The following is a 16283-nucleotide window of genomic DNA, read 5'->3' as shown; positions in this document are numbered from 1 at the left end:
ATCTAAGTTTATTATTCTCCTATGAAATGAACTAATCTTAAAACTTGTATAAATCAGTTATATCGGTTCATTTTATCAGATGAAAAAAAAATCATTACAAAGATAAGACCCAGACTGTGCAACAAGGTTCATTAGCACTCATATCAATGGGATAGCACTACTTTGTTAGATATCCTATTATAGATCAGTAGACTTTTGCTTAGTTATAAATTCTTGATTATAAATGACAGAAGCTGCCTGCTTTTATTTCTCTTTGAAATATAAAAATGAAATTCTTCCATCCCTAGTCACTCTGCAGAGAGAATTCTCACATAATGTGCTGTTTTTTAAGACATTTTTTTTTCTGTATTGGCCTTCTTCACTGTGTGTGGATTGATGTGATGAGACAAGAGGTATGACACTTGCCTTGCATGAGGCTGTGGTTATTTTAACCCTAATTCTGATCCTGGGCACCAACTATGGTCCCCAGTTCACCACCAGGGATTATTCCTGCACATAGAACCAAGAAATATCCCTTGAAAACTACTGCGTGTAGCACAAGGACTCCCTTCCCCACCAATCAAATAAAACTATAATTATAGCAATTCATTTATTGCAACTCCCAATACTCATCTGCAGTCCTCAGGTAGTAAGGCATATGATAACTGAAACAGACTTATTGGAGACTTATTGGAGCCAGGAACAATGAAAATATATACAGATGCAAAACAAGAACTGCTTTTGTTCAGGCCTGGGGTAGAAGGGAATTACATATCTAGTTTTGGCAATTTTGGACAAGATGGATTGAGGAACTATTATCATTTATCTAAAACCTAATATGGAACATTAAAAACTTAAGGAGAGCTAGATTCCTAGCTGGCCCACAGGCTACAAATGCTATACCCTCAACATAATGAGTTCAACCTAACTAAGCATCCAAATAAAGTGTTCAATCTAAGTAGCATATTAAGGAAGAATTAAACACTGTATGATATACCTTTCCTAGGTGGCCCTCCACTGAGGCTGTTAATTTTTGTTTGTTAAGGGCCAATTCCTTGTGTGCTGAGCACTGTTGAGACAGATGATCCACTCGCCTCTCAATGCATCTCATCATCTCATGGACACCGGTCACCCGGGAGCTGAATGAAACAAACCAGCTGTTTATTCACTCTATCCCATCTAGAAGCCCCTGGGAAAGGAGACATTTAAAAACGAAGCTGCTCTTTAATAATAGGTCTAAGTTAATAAAAAGTGATCTGCTTCAGGCTTTAGGTTAGTAGTAGTTAAGAAGCTATAGTCCTAGTACAGCAGAGTGCAAAACAAAATTACATTCCTTTGTTAAGTCAGTCAGTCCTGTAGGAAAATATGGGGTATAGGTTTTCACCCAAGCCTATTCTTTTCTGAAAGTTTACTTATTAATATTTCTCTAGGGTATTTTGAGAATCTTACAGCCTAAAAAGACACTGTATATTTGCCACTGTGAATAATCACTAGGGATGCTACTTAAAAAGCTTTACTTACCTAAAGATGTTCTCTGAATAGAAATGTGGATCAGCCAATTAATAAAATATTTACTAATTCAATAGGGTAAAATATTTCTGTAACACCAAAGTCCTTAATGATTGTTCTTAATAATTATGAATGCTCAAGGCTTCATTTGTTAAATGAAAACTGAATTATCAGCAAAAATTAGGAACCTCATGTTATGTGTTCATATAAAAGAAACCAAGTTTTCTGTCATTTTCCACCCAGTTTATTTTTTATAAAGAGAAAAAGAAAAGTGACTTGAGAACTTTCAAAATGGTAATGTCTTTAAAACAAAGAATTATTATAGACTTGTATCCATTTGCTCTGGTGTAAAGCTAAATTAACACATTTCCTAACCACCCTGGTAGACCAAGGTCTGCAAGATGAAAATATTGCTCCTGAGATGAGAATCATTTTTTAAAAATTATTTCAACCTATCCTTAATATCTTCTTCTAGTATGTAAAAAGTTAAAGTCTTTAATTTCCTGTCAGTCATTGCCTTAAAATACTAATAAAGATTAACATGATAACTCTTAGATTTAATTACCTAGTTTTAAAAGGTCTTGGACTAAGGTACAGATCTCAGTCATTTTACCTCAAATAATTAATTTATGATTATGTAAAAATGAATTTAATTAGTAATGAAATGAGGCCAAGATCCCAAATGACAGAGGGAAAATAACTTTGAAGTAATGATAATAAGAACATCTTGTCAAAGTGTTGGAATTCACGTAGAAAGTACTGACATACTAAAGAAATGTCATTGAGAGAGAGAACTAAATCATTGTGAGAACTCTTAGTCCTGAAACTTGATGCTCTACAAACATTACACTTAAGACAAATAGTTGTGCAATTTACTAATTCTCATATGGTACAATCTTTAGAAATAATTTCTATGATTTTTAATCCAAATATTCTCTAAAATTAGTCACACATTTTTGGATTGGTAAAACCATTTATATTTTGACTTTGTGCCATTATATGATTTAAAAAAGCCTTAAAAATTAGTTTTGTGATCTGGAGATATAGGACAGTGACTGCCATGATATGATCCAGGTTTAATACCCCCAAAACCTATATGGGTCCCCCAAACCCCACCAAGAGTTATCCTTGAGCAAAGAGCCAGGAAGGAGTAAGCCCTGAACACTGCTGGGTGTAGCCCCAACTCCCAACAGAATAAATAAAGTCAACTATCCTATAAACTATTGGTTCCAAGTTTTCTTAGACTATGCAAATCTTGAAAAAGAATATCAATAAATATGAGGTGAATAAACACTGTAGAAAGAAGGCAAATAGAACAAAGCTTGTGAGAATTAAATAAATAATTGAGCACTTACTATGATGAGGCATCGTTTCTGTTTGGGTATTTTTGTTATCTGCATTTTTCTGTTAGCACAGTAAGTATCAGAGAAATTCAGTAACTTGCCCAGCTCATAATTTTTAAGTGACATAACTGGGTTTTAACCTCCTCATCTGATTTGATAATAGACACTCTTTACAACATTTTATTACTTCTTCACAGTAAGTGGTGATATTCCTCCCCAAAATTTGACTTCTCCTGAAATTTACTATCAGTGAGGCTGAATTGCCTCATCACTTAATTTCAGTTCTTGAAACTGGATGACTTCTTCACGTAATGCAGTTTGCAGTTTGTGAAGTAGCCACTAGAGGGACTCAGCACCTTCTTCAAATATTGTGTTGTGATGGACACAGAAAAAAATGGGGAAATAAAGCCAAATCATGCACTCATTTTATAAAAGGATCGCTCTTTTGTAATTTATGCTTTTAATTCAGATGTCTCTCAGCCAGTCAAAAATTATCTCTTTCTTTGTCTCTCTGTGTGTCTCTGTCTGCAAGTATATCTGTCTATCCTGTTCACAGATTTTTCACTTTTCAAGGAACAAAAAGTGAGATTCAATAGACATCCTATTCATCCATTTCCTGAGGGCTTGAAAAACTTAATCTGAAAGTAGTAGATTGACATATCTCTTCACATTTGCCTTTAATTGATAGTTAATAAAAAAAAGATGTTAAAGGAACAAGAAAAACATATACAGATAGTTACTGTGTCAAAATGTCACCATTAACAGTTTCCAGTGGGTTTTAAACAATGAAGATGTTTCCCTTTGTTCTCCTATGAAAGGCACAGGCTATTCAAAGACTGTCATTCATTTCTTTGCTTTACTTCAGCTCCTATGGTTAGATTCCTCATATCTCCCTGCCCCTTGGAAAGCCCAGAGGGACAGATTTAATTGCCTTTTCACACCATTCTTTGTTGTGATTTCTACCCTTTTCTTGTTATGAAAAGTTCTCCATCATCTTTCTTATTGAAGTGGGTTCCTATGTTCTTTACATCCTCAATTAGATCATCTATAAGTAATCAAGCATCAACCTCTCTCATTTCCTGATTTTGATAGGGATATATCTGCACATCACCCAATCCTCAGGCTGCTCTTCTCCAGCTGCATCCCTACCTTGTAAAAATCTGACCTCAGGCAACAACCTCCACTGCCCCTATATCATCTTCATTCATATACTTCATTTATATCATGCTGTTTACATACATCACTGGAGTCCTGGTTCTAGACCATGGAACAGTTTTAAACATTTTAAAAATTATATAAGATATAGATGAGCAATCTCTGTAGAACCTAAAAAGCAGGTGCTTTGATCAAAGAGGAAAAATGACCTCGCTGTCTGCAAGGAATTCTTACATGAACTGAACATAAGTTAAGAGCAGTCACTAGTAATGAATCCTATTATTTCAGAGTGAATCCTCTTACATAAATGATGGAACCAGAATGGAAAATAAGTTATAGAAATTTGGTTGAACTTGATGTCCTATCATTTTTGTTCTGATTCTGAAATCACTTTGTAGTCTTCTCAGGAGGGAAAAGGGCTAACTAGGATTAGACTTCTAAATCTGGGCTCTATGACATTAAAAAATACCTATTGACCTTTGGACTATAGCTGTAAGAATGGATTAGAAGGTGCACACAAAAGGTACTTTAGATTATTCCTGATGTTGATTTTTCCAGCATCACAGATTTGCAGAAATGACAGTCTATGTGGGCTTCAACAAATAACTGTTAGAAATTTCATCATGGAAGCATTTTCTTTTTTATTAAACAAATAGCAGAAAGCTAGGACAGAAAAAGATTTTTCCCTCCCAATGAGTAGAGACTGACTTCTGGCTCAAAATGGACAGTTCTATTTGCTATATAAAAGAAGCTACATTCACTTTGCATCTGTTAATATTCGAAATGGGGGAGGGAAACAAATCCCATTGTTAATGTGTTGTAATGATTCTTTTCCGGAGAACAGCAAGTTGCTTTTAAACCTTTCATAAATTACTATTGGCAGCCCATCTGGATTAGGAACTGAAACAGATGGAAGCACTTGACAGCTTACTCTATCTCATCAGAAAGAATCAGCTGATCACATGTTTTTTGGTCTATGGACAAATTATACTTTGCAAAAATACACTTATCTTTAGCTCACTATTTTTTTTTTGGAACAAGGCATCTTTATGTTTGAGAAACCCATGGGCACCTCTGATCTACATTCTGACATTATCAAGTGCTATTAGTATTGTAGAAATAAAATGTTTACCTTGATCACTTTTTAATGGCATATACACAAGTAATTCTCCCTACAACATTTTATATGTGAGGAGGAGGAAGAAGAAGAAGAAGAAGAAGAAGAAGAAGAAGAAGAAGAAGAAGAAGAAGAAGAAGAAGAAGAAGAAGAAGAAGAAGACAAGGAGGGGGAGGAGGAGTAAAAGGAGGGAGGAGGGAGGAGGAAGAAGAAGAGGGAGGAGGGGAGGGGGGAGGAAGGGGAGAAGAAGAGGAGGAGGGGAGAAACACTGGTGGCAGGAAATGTGCATTGGTGAAGGATGTTGTACATTGTATGACTGGACTTAATCATGAACAACTTCGTAACTGTGATAAGAAAAAAACCTGGGGCTGGAGCGATAGCACAGCGGTAGGGCATTTGCCTTGCATAATGCTGATCCAGGACGAACCTGGGTTGGGTCCCCGATGTCCCATAAGGTCCTCTGAGCCAGGAGAGATTTCTGAGTGCAGAGCCAAGAGTAACCCTGAGCTGACACCGAGTGTGGCCCAAAACCCAAAAACAAACAAAAAAACCTCAACTGTATTATGAACAGCATTGTATTCACGGTGTTTAAATAAACCCCAACTGTATTATGAACAGCATTGTATCCACAGTGTTTAAATAAAGTAATAAAAATCATAACATCACAGAAATAATCCATAAACAGACTACTCTAGATGAGAAAAAGCCTAAAATTTAAAAACATGGGAATTAATCCCTAAGAAAAGATACTCAGGGGCCAGAGCAATAGCACAGTGGATAGGGTGCTTGCTTTACACACAGCTCACCCAGGTTCAGTCCCATAAGACCCCATTTAATTCCATGAGCCCTGCTAGAAATGACCTCTGATAGCAGAACCTGAAGTAAGCCTCTAACCATTCTCTATTTATATGTTTATATTTATATGTTGATACTCAACAATCAAAATATAAGTGAACTCATTTGAAGTGAAAGTAGTGGAGCAATCTTAAAAATTACCATAACTATACCTGTGATCATTAAAGAGGTTATGGAAAATTCATATCCACACTAAAAAAAATAACAAAACTCACAAAAGCAACAAAGCCAGAAATAAAATAGATCAGATATTTAAAAAATATATGAAAACCAGATCTACTAAAAACAACAACCAAATGAAATCTAAAAACAAAGGGAAAATTAACAAGAGTATCTGAAGGAGTTACTGAGAAACTGTCAGCAAAGCTAAAGGAATGAAGGTCTAGGTGGGCTAAGCAGAGGTGAGAACAACACTGAAAGGCACAAACATGCTTCTGAAAATCACAGAAAAGAGGATGAACAGAAAAGCAATAATTTAAATAATTCTCCTTGCTATTCCTTCCCTGCTAACCCCACTCACTGAAGTTGGTACAATGTTATATATAACTTGAATCTTCCTCTCACTCACTTAACACACTATTGTGAGGGCACTCTTCTGTTCCAAAGATCTCAAAACATTCTGGTAACATAGGCTTACAATATTCCATACATACTTGCTCTTAAACCATTCTAATCTTTCTCTATTTTATGGGAATATGTAGATGGTTTTCAGGTTGGCACTATTCAAGCACCAGGTGAGCATTTTACTAATTCGAAAAGATGCTCATAGTTCTTCCTTTCTTCCTCTGGGTTCATTTCTATGCCCTATAAACTGAGAGATCCCGTCTCAACCACCCGCAGCTGAGAACTCAGTCCCTCTAAGGTGAGACTTTCTCTGTTTTAAATCTGCTGTTTCATATCACCTGAGATAATGTGAAGCAGCATCACAAATGAGTGAACATTGTAACAAATGACTCCCAGAGATTTGACAAGTGCCTAATTTAATTATTGTATGTCACACAAAGCATGAACTTTGGGTTTCTTCCATATTTGGAGATTCAGAATTTTAAAAATTCATGTTAGCAGGCCTGAATTATAGTTATGGCATTTATTCAATCCTTAAAAGGAACAAATATATGTATGCAAGTATTTGGAAGGTAGCTGGTTAATATTGTCATAAAACTCAATTTTGTAATTTAAGTATTTGGCACTTACCATCTAAATGTGTCATCAAACAATGCTATCCTGTTCTAAAATGGGCTATTATTATATCATATTATTATTATAATGATTTAAAGTGCAAGAATAGACAACTATTTGGCAAGGGATTGCAATTTATATTTCTTTGTTTTGTTATAGAGTTCATTGTTTTTGTTTTCCAATTAAGATATTTTAAAATACTATAATGATGACCGAGCTTTTCTTGAATGTTATGCCAGTTCCCAAAACACTCCAAATCATGTCACCTAGAATAAAGGGCATAAAAAAAGGTTTTTTGAGAGGCTGGAATAATATAGTACAGCAGGTAGGGTTTTTGTTTTGTATTTAGCCAACCTGAGTTTAATTCCAGGCATCCTATATGATATCCAGAACCCAACAAGAGTGATCGCTGAGCTCGGAGCTAGGCGCATCACCAACTGTGCTTCACCAAAAAGAACAAAACAAACAAAAAGTTTCCTGAATAAAATGAGCCCTCAAGATAATGTAAGATATAGATAAGGAGACAATACATAGTAAATCAGATGTGATTCAGAACAACTAATATCAGAAGTGAAGTCGTAAGAGGGCTGTAACAAATACAAAGGAATTCAAGGAAAGTATGTGTGGTAATTACCAATTTTTGTCCATTTTGGCTAAAAGAGGGAAACCAACAACCAATCTTACACCACCAGACTCAACACTAACACTGAAATCTTCTCTCTTTATTAGACTTATCCTCATCAAGAAGTTCAAAATTGTAGCTCCTTCCTCTCAAGAGGTGACAATATCCTCATGTGTGTAGTATCATGCTTTAATAAGCAGTTAGCTCTCAAGGTTGGTTGGTTGTTACTAAGTTCTAGAAATTGGGGACAAGATTTTGTGTCTTTGACTGCCCTGAGATACAGTTCTTGTATGTCTCATAAAATGCTTCTTTTCATTAAACTTAAAGAAAAACTTTGCAGAGGAACTAATGCAGTTAAAACAAGAAGAAAAATGAAGTTATTTTTTTTTTATTTTTTTTAATTTTTTCTTTATTTTAACATCTTGATTGCAAATATGACTGTGATTAGGTTTCAGTCATGTAAAGAACACTCCCCTTCACCAGTGCAACATTCCCACCACCAATGTCCCAAATCTCCCTCCATCCCACCCCACCCCCACCTGTACTCCAGACAGGCTTTCCAGTTCCCTCATTCATTCACATGCTTATGGTAATTCTCTGTGTAGTTATTTCTATAACTGCACTCACCAGTCTTTGTGGTGAACTTCATGAAGTGAGCCCTCCTCTCATTGTCTCTGAGGATTGTTTCAAAAATGATGTTTATTTTTTTAAAAACCCATAGATGAGTGAGACTGTTCTGCATCTCTCTCTCCCTCTGACTTATTTCACTCAGCATGATAGATTCCTATCCTATACATGTACATCCATGTATAGGAAATTTTCATGACTTCATCTCTCCTGATGGCTGCATAATATTCCATTGTGTATATGTACCACAGTTTCTTTAGCCATCCGTCTGTTGAAGGGCATCTTGGTTGTTTCCAGAGCCTGGCTATTGTGAATAGTGCTGCAATAAATATAGGTGTGAGGAAAGAGTTTTTGTATTGTATTCTTTTCTTCTTAAGGTATATCACTAGGAGTGGAATAGCTGGGTCGAATGGGAGAGCTCAATTTCCAGATTCTGGAGGAATCTCCATATCGCTTTCCATAAAGTTGGACTAGACGACATTTCCACCAGCAGTGAATAAGAGTTCCTTTCTCTCCACATCCCCGCCAACACTATTTATTCTCATTCTATGTGATGTATGCCAATCTCTGCGGTGTGAGATGGTATCTCATTGTTATTTTCATTTGCATCTCCCTGATGACTAGTGATGAGGGACATTTTTCCATGTGCCTTTTGGACATTTGTATTTCTTTTTTTATCAAAGTGTCTGTTCATTTCTTCTCCCCATTTTTTGATGGGATCAGATGTTTTTCTTATAAAGTTATGTCAACACCCTGTATATTTTGGATATTAGCCGCTTATCTGATGGGTGTTGGGTAAATACTTTCTCCCACTCAGTGGGTGGCTCTTGTATCCTGGGCACTATTTCTTTTGAGGTGAAGAAGCTTCACAGCTTAATGTATTCCCATCTGCTTCCACTTATTTGGAAAGTGCAGTTTCCTCCTTGAAGATGCCTTTAGTCTCAATATCATGGAGTGTTTTACCGACGTGTTGTTCTGTATACCTTATGGTATCAGGTATGAAATCAAGGCCTTTAATCCATTTGGATTTTACTTTTGTACATGATGTTAACTGGAGGTCTATGTTCACTTTTTTGCAAGTGGCTAACCAGTTCTGCCAGCATCACTTGTTGAAGAGGTTTTCCCTGCTCCATTTAGGATTTCTTGCTCCTTTGTCAAAAATTAGGTGATTGTATGTCTGGGAAACATTGTCTGAGAACTCAAGCCTATTCCACTAATTTGAGGGTCTGTCTTTATTCCAATACCATGCTGTTTTGATAACTATTGCTTTGTAGTACAGCTTAAAGTTGGGGAAAGTAATGCCTCCCATTTTCATTTTCCCTAGGAGTGCTTTAGCTATTCAAGGGTGTTTATTGTTCCAGATGAACGTAATAAGTGTTTGATCCACTTCTTTGAAGAACGTCATGGGTAATTTTAAGGGGATTGCATTAAATCTGTATAATGCTTTGGGGAGTATTGCCATTTTAATGGTGCTAATCCTGCCAATCCATGAGCAGGGTATGTGTTTCCATTTCTGTGTGTCCTCTCTTATTTCTTGGAGCAGAGTTTTATAGTTTTCTTTGTATAGGTCCTTCATGTCTTTGGTCAAGTTGATTCCAAGGTATTTGATTTTGTGTGGCACTAATGTGAATGGGATTGCCTTCTTGACGTCCTTCTTTTCCCTATCATTATTGGTGTATAAAAAAGCTATTGATTTCTGTGTGTTAATTTTGTAGCCTGCCACCTTGCTATATGAGTCTATTGTTTCTAGAAGCTTTTTGTTAGAGTCTTTAGGGTTTTCTAAGTAGAGTATCATGTCATCTGCAAACAATGAGAGCTTGACTTCTTTCTTTCCTATCTGGATTCCCTTGATATATTTTTTTTTTGCCTGATCGCTATAGCAAGCTCTTCCAGTACTATGATGAAGAAGAGTAGTGAGAGAGAGAGGACAGCCTTGTCTTGTACCAGAGTTTAGAGGGAAGGCTTTTAGTTTTTCTCCATTGAGGACAATATTTGCCATTGGCTTGTGGTAGATGGCTTCAACTAGATTGAGAAAGGTTCCTTTCATTCCCATCTTGCTGAGAGTTTTGATTAAGAATGGGTGTTGGACCTTATCAAATGCTTTCTCTGCATCTATTAATATGATCATGTGATTTTTATTTTTCTTGTTGTTGATGTTGTGTATGATGTTGATAGATTTACGGATGTTAAACCATCCTTGTATTCCTGGGATGAAACCTACTTGGTCGTAGTGTATGATCTTCTTGATGATACATTGGATCCTATTTGCCAGGATTTTGTTGAAGATCTTTGCATCCGCATTCATCAGGGATATTGGTCTGTAATTTTCTTTTTTGGCAGCATCTCTGTCTGTTTTTCATATCAAGATGATGTTGGCTTCATAAAAGCTGTTTGGGAGTGTTCCCGCTTTTTCAATTTTATGGAAGAGCCTGGCTAGGATTGGTAGTAGCTCCTCTTGAACGAATTGAAAAAATTCATTAGGAAATCTATCTGGGCCTGGGCTTTTCTTTTTAGGCAGATGTTTTTTGTTTGTTTGTTTTTTGGTTTTTGGGCCACACCCAACAGTGCTCAGGGGTTACTCCTGGATGTCTGCTCAGAAATAGCTCCTGGCAGGCACGGGGGACCATATGGTACACCAGGATTCGAACCAACCACCTTAGGTCCTGGGTCGGCTGCTTGCAAGGCAAATGCCGCTGTGCTATCTCTCCGGACCCTTAGGCAGATGTTTGATTACAGTTTCAATTTCCTCAGTAGTGATGGGGTTGTTTAGATATGCTACATCCTCCTTACTTATCTGTGGAAGGTTATAAGTGTCCAAGAATTTTTCCATTTCTTCTAGGTTCTCATGTTTAGTAGCATAAAATTTCTCAAAGTAGTCTCTGATTACCCTTTGGATCTCTGCAATATCTGTCGTGATCTCCCCCTTTTCATTTCTAATATGCGTTATCAGGTTTCTCTCTCTCTCTTTGTGAGTTTTGCCAATGGTCTATCAATCTTTTTTATTTTTTCAAAGAACCAACTTCTGCTTTCGTTGATCTTTCGGATTGGTTTTGGTTTTCCACTTCATTGAGTTTTGCTTTCAGCTTTCTAATTTCCTTCTGTCTCCCTATTTTTGATTCCTTTTGTTGGTCATTTTTTAATATTTTGAGCTGTGTCATTAAGTTATTCAGGTATGCACCTTCTTCCTTCCTGATGTGTGCTTGTAGAGCTATATATTCTCCTCTCAGGACCACTTTTGCTGTGTCCCATAGATTCTGGCAGTTTGTGTCTTCATTATCATTTGTTTCCAGGAAAGTTTTGATTTCCTTTTTGATTTCATCTTGGACCCACTGGTTGTTCAGTAGCAGGGTGTTTAATTTCCAATTGTTAAAGTTTTTCTTCTGTGTGGCTTTGTAGTTCACATCTAATTTCAGAGTCTTGTGGTCATCAAAGGTAGCCTGCAAGATTTCTATCCTCTTGATTTTATGGAGGTATGTTTTATGTATCAGCATGTAGTCTATCCTGGAGAATGACCCAAGTACATTGGAGAAGAATGTGTATCCAGGTTTTTGGGGATGGAGTGTCATATATATATATATATATATATATATATATATATATATATATATATATATATATATATATATATATATAGTATGTTTTTGTTGGGTTTCAGTCTGGTTGATTGGGCTGTGTTGAGGTCTCCCACAATTATTGTGTTATTGATGTCTTCTTTTAGATTTGTCAGTAACTGTATAAGATAATTTGATTGGGCTGTGTTGAGGTCTCCCACAATTATTGTGTTATTGATGTCTTCTTTTAGATTTGTCAGTAACTGTATAAGATAATTTGCTGGTCTCTCATTGGGTTCATATATATTTAATAATCTGATTTCTTCCTGTTGCACATATCCCTTAGTACTTAGTGTCCATCTTTGTCCCTTACCTCTTTTCTGAGTATAAAGTTGGTTTCATCAGATATTAATATGCCACTCCAGATTTTTGAGGGTGTGGTTTGCTTGGATGATTTTCCTCCAACCTTTGATTTTGAGTCTATGTTTGTTCTGACTAGTCAGGTTTGTTTCTTGTAGGCAGCAGAAGGTTGGATTCATCTTGTTGAACCATTTTGCCACTCTGTGTCTTTTAATTGGTGAATTTAGTCCATTGACATTGAGGGACATGATTGTCATAGGATTTAATGTCATCTTTGTAGATAAGTTTGCTGTGTTTGTTGGTCTCTCTTGTCTTAAAGTAGACCTGTCAGTTTTTCCTTTAAGGCTGGTTTTTCATCTGTGAAGTTTCTGAGCTGTTGTTTATCCATGAAGCTATGTATTCTTCCTTCAAACCTGAATGTGACTCAAGCTGGGTGCAGTATTCTCGGTGAGGCATTCATTTCATTCAGTCTTGTCACAATATCCCACCACTGTCTTCTGGCCTTGAGAGTTTCTTATGATATGACTGCTGTAAGTCTTAGGGATTCTCCTTTGAATGTAATTTCCCTTTTTGATCTTGCTGCTTTCAGTGTTCTATCTCTATTTGTGGGATTTGTCATTGTAACGAGGATATGTCTTGGGGTATTTTTCTTTAGGTCTCTTTTAGCTGGTACTCTTCGATCATGTAGGATTTGATTCCATGTAATCTTTACCTCTGGGAGTATCTTCTTGATGATGTCTTTGACAGTTGATTCTTCCTGGAGATCTCCTACCTGGGTCTCTGGGACTCCAATGATTCTTATTTTGTTTCTGTTGAGTTTATCAAAGACTTATATTTTCATCTTTTTGCATTCCTTGAGTACTTTTTCCGTTGCCTGATCGTTTGTCTTAAGGTTCTTTTCCAATTTCTTCTGCTGTGTTGAGTTTTTTTTGCATCTCATCTTCCAGTACTATGATTCTCTCCTCACCTGATGTTACCCTGCTGGCGAGGCCATCTATTGTGATTTTCAGTTGAGCTACCATGTTTTTCAGATCTGTTATTTTAGTTTGGACTTTTCTGATTTCTGTCCTTGTGTTCTGTTCAGATCGATCTATGCTTTCTTTGAGTTCTACAAACACCTTCTATATTGCTCTTTTAAGTTCCTCATCTGAGACGTTAGTCAGATGGTTGGAATTTTTTAGATCATCCGAGCTATAGTCTTCATTCTCTGTGCAGGGTGTTTGGCTGTGAGGTTTCCCCATTGTCATGCTTGTAGTGTGATTTTTCCCGTGTGTCGTGGTGGGGTTCATTGGTTAGAAAGAGTGTGTGGCCATGAAGCGAAGTGTCCATGCTCTTCTGCAGCCTCTAGATGACAGTTTTTTTTTTGGAGGGGGTGCGCTTCCTAAGCCTCTGAGTAGAGCTTCAGGTATTCAGGTAAGACAGACAAGCAAAGCAAAGAGTTCCCTTCAAGTCCTCAGGGTCATCCAAGGCACAGCAGGAGGGCAGGGCGAAGCCAGCCAAGAAATCTCTGTAGTAGGCAAGATCGTCAGCAGGAACGCTGATGAAATCCAGTCTCAGGGCCTGGAATCACTATGGCCCAAGATGGCTTCTGTGCCCTTCTGACATCCAGCAGAAACCAGCAGGAATCTGTGTGTGTACATCCCAACCCACCTCTGAAGCAGGCAGGATCACTGGCAGGAACGCTGATGAAATCCAGTCTCAGGCAGCTGGAAACCGCATAGCCCAAGATGGCTTCCGCCCCTTCTATGAAGTTATTTCTTAAGCACACTAGAATTTAGCAAGCTGAAGTCTCACAAGCATTTGCCACTATTTCTAGCAAATATTTTATTATTATTAACTTCCTTTTCTCCTTAGATGATCTTAGGCCCATCTTCCCTTGCATCCTAGAGAGCAGGTACATTGTTCTTTCTATTATACCTTCTCATTCTGCTTGACTCTGTCTTCCAGCTACTGCAAAATAGCTGCTTTCCTTAAGGAATCCCTCTTTAAAACAGCATTTAAAATGGTTCCAGCCCTACAGTCCCTCAATCATACCTACTTGCCTAGGTTTTCATAGTACTCATTGCTGTATAAGAGAATTTTAATTTATTGGTTTTTTGGTGGTGACTGTTCCTCACCACAAGGTTATAAGCAGCAAAGTGGTAAATTCTTTATGTATTTAGGTACATTTGACTTAAAAAGGGCCTCAACTAAAATTTTGGAATAGACACAAAGATGGCAGTATGGACCATATCCTATTTAAAGTTCATTATCATATATCAAGCATATATCAAGCAAAGGAAGTAATAATTTCCAGCATAAGTAATAAATATGGTAAGAGAATTTAGAGATCAATTAATTCTTGAGAATTAAATTAATTAATTTACCTTTCAGTAAAATAAGGAAAATTACCATTAAGAAAATAATCATAAATGTGAGATCAAAATGGTCAATACTGATACAAAGTAAACTATTGAGAAAATAAACGTTTATAAGATTAAATTTTTTATTTATGGTTTCAAGAAACTGAGTCAGAGTTGGTCTTTTTTTATGACTCAGGAGCATCATTTCATCTCCAGGACAGGAAACCTGAGCCAGAAGCAAAAGGACAAAAAAAAAAAAAAAAAAAACAAAAAACAAAAACAAAAGGAGGGAACTCCTAGTCACCCTTACTAGACTCCCCAGCCACAATCCCAAACAACTGATGCAGAGCAGCAGTTTCAGGATCCTCTGTACATCTCTAAAGCATCATTTTGCCCCTAGGTCAGGCAAGAAGTACATGACTCTGCTACACTCCAGGACCATATGTTCCTTCACCTATTTATAACTCACTGTGAAAATACAAAGACATTATCACCCTAGACACGAACCACACAGTGCATAGGAAACACCTTCAGAGTGCAAAAGTCACAAAGTAAAAGCCACACAGAACCCTACTACACTTGGTGAGCAAAGACAGCAGCCCTGAATACCCAACCAGTGTTAACTAGCAACATACTTTCTCTGATAGAGATTTTAAGAGGAATTGTTGAGGATTTTCAAGAAGCTCAAAGAAATCATGGAACGAATATTCAATAAAACACAAGAGGATGTGAGAGCGGAAATGAGAAAAATTCACACAGAAATGGCAGAACTGAAAAAAATGAATAACTCACTGGAAGGCCTCACATCAGCATAATAGCTGCTCAGAACAGAATCAGTGAACTTGAAGATGAGGTGCATTAAAACCTCCATAGAACAGCAGATGTGAGAAAGGGCCCCAAAATAAATGAGTAACTGAGTAGAGCAATTTGGTATGAACTCAAGAGGAACAACAAAAGAATCATCAAGTCCCTGAGTACAAGGATAATTTAATTTTTATCACAAATTAAGATGGAAACAGCGGCAACTTTGAGACAAAGTTACTTATAAACTCTGAGTTAATTTCACAAACAAGAAAAGGCATATAGATATTTCACAAGGTTGCCTGATTTTGCAAAGTATTGCATATTTTGTCATTCTAATTTGATAACTGTGCTAGGAAAGAAAGGACAGTCCTCGTTTTTCTTTAAATTGTGAGAAACTTCAGACTTAACATCTTTACTTCAACTTGTTTCAGCATTTTGAGTCACCAATTTCTTGGGCTTAATAAGTACAGAATAATTTGTTTTGTTAGAGGCTTCTTTTGATTTCAATTAGACACTTATCTCAAGATTGAAACCAAACAAGACCTAGCAAGAGGTGAGGAGGGTCTGAATCCAAGAGCTTTTAACTTCACTGAAATTCTAAATCTGATCACTATTACATACTATTTTAGGTAACTTGTGCCAATGAATATCTTAAAATAGTTTTCAAATTTAGGTGAATTTACACTATGCATTAGATAAACTACTATGAAAATTAATAAAAATTTAACAATGACTCAGAAAAATGTAAGGCACTGTAAATAAAGTTTTTTTTCCATGGCTTTTCTTATTTCAAATGTGGTTGAAGCCACCATAAAGCACTAGTATGGGGCCCGGAGAGAT

The 16283-nt window shown here is 36.7% G+C and overlaps 1 protein-coding gene across 1 annotated transcript in view; it reads right to left on the bottom strand.

The window, feature by feature from the left end:
* CCDC141 (coiled-coil domain containing 141) overlaps positions 1-16283 on the bottom strand; it is a 230691-nt gene that overhangs the window by 77045 nt on the left and 137363 nt on the right. The window contains exon 9 of the mRNA XM_049773528.1: positions 977-1118. Within this exon, the coding sequence (XP_049629485.1) occupies positions 977-1118 (142 nt within the window). The remainder of the gene's footprint in view (positions 1-976; positions 1119-16283) is intronic.

The sequence above is a fragment of the Suncus etruscus genome, chromosome 5, assembly GCF_024139225.1.
Source record: "Suncus etruscus isolate mSunEtr1 chromosome 5, mSunEtr1.pri.cur, whole genome shotgun sequence".
In the NCBI taxonomy this organism is placed as follows: domain Eukaryota; kingdom Metazoa; phylum Chordata; class Mammalia; order Eulipotyphla; family Soricidae; genus Suncus; species Suncus etruscus.
The sequence above is the reverse complement of the archived record's forward strand: the minus strand, read 5'-3'. Positions and strand labels throughout refer to the sequence as shown.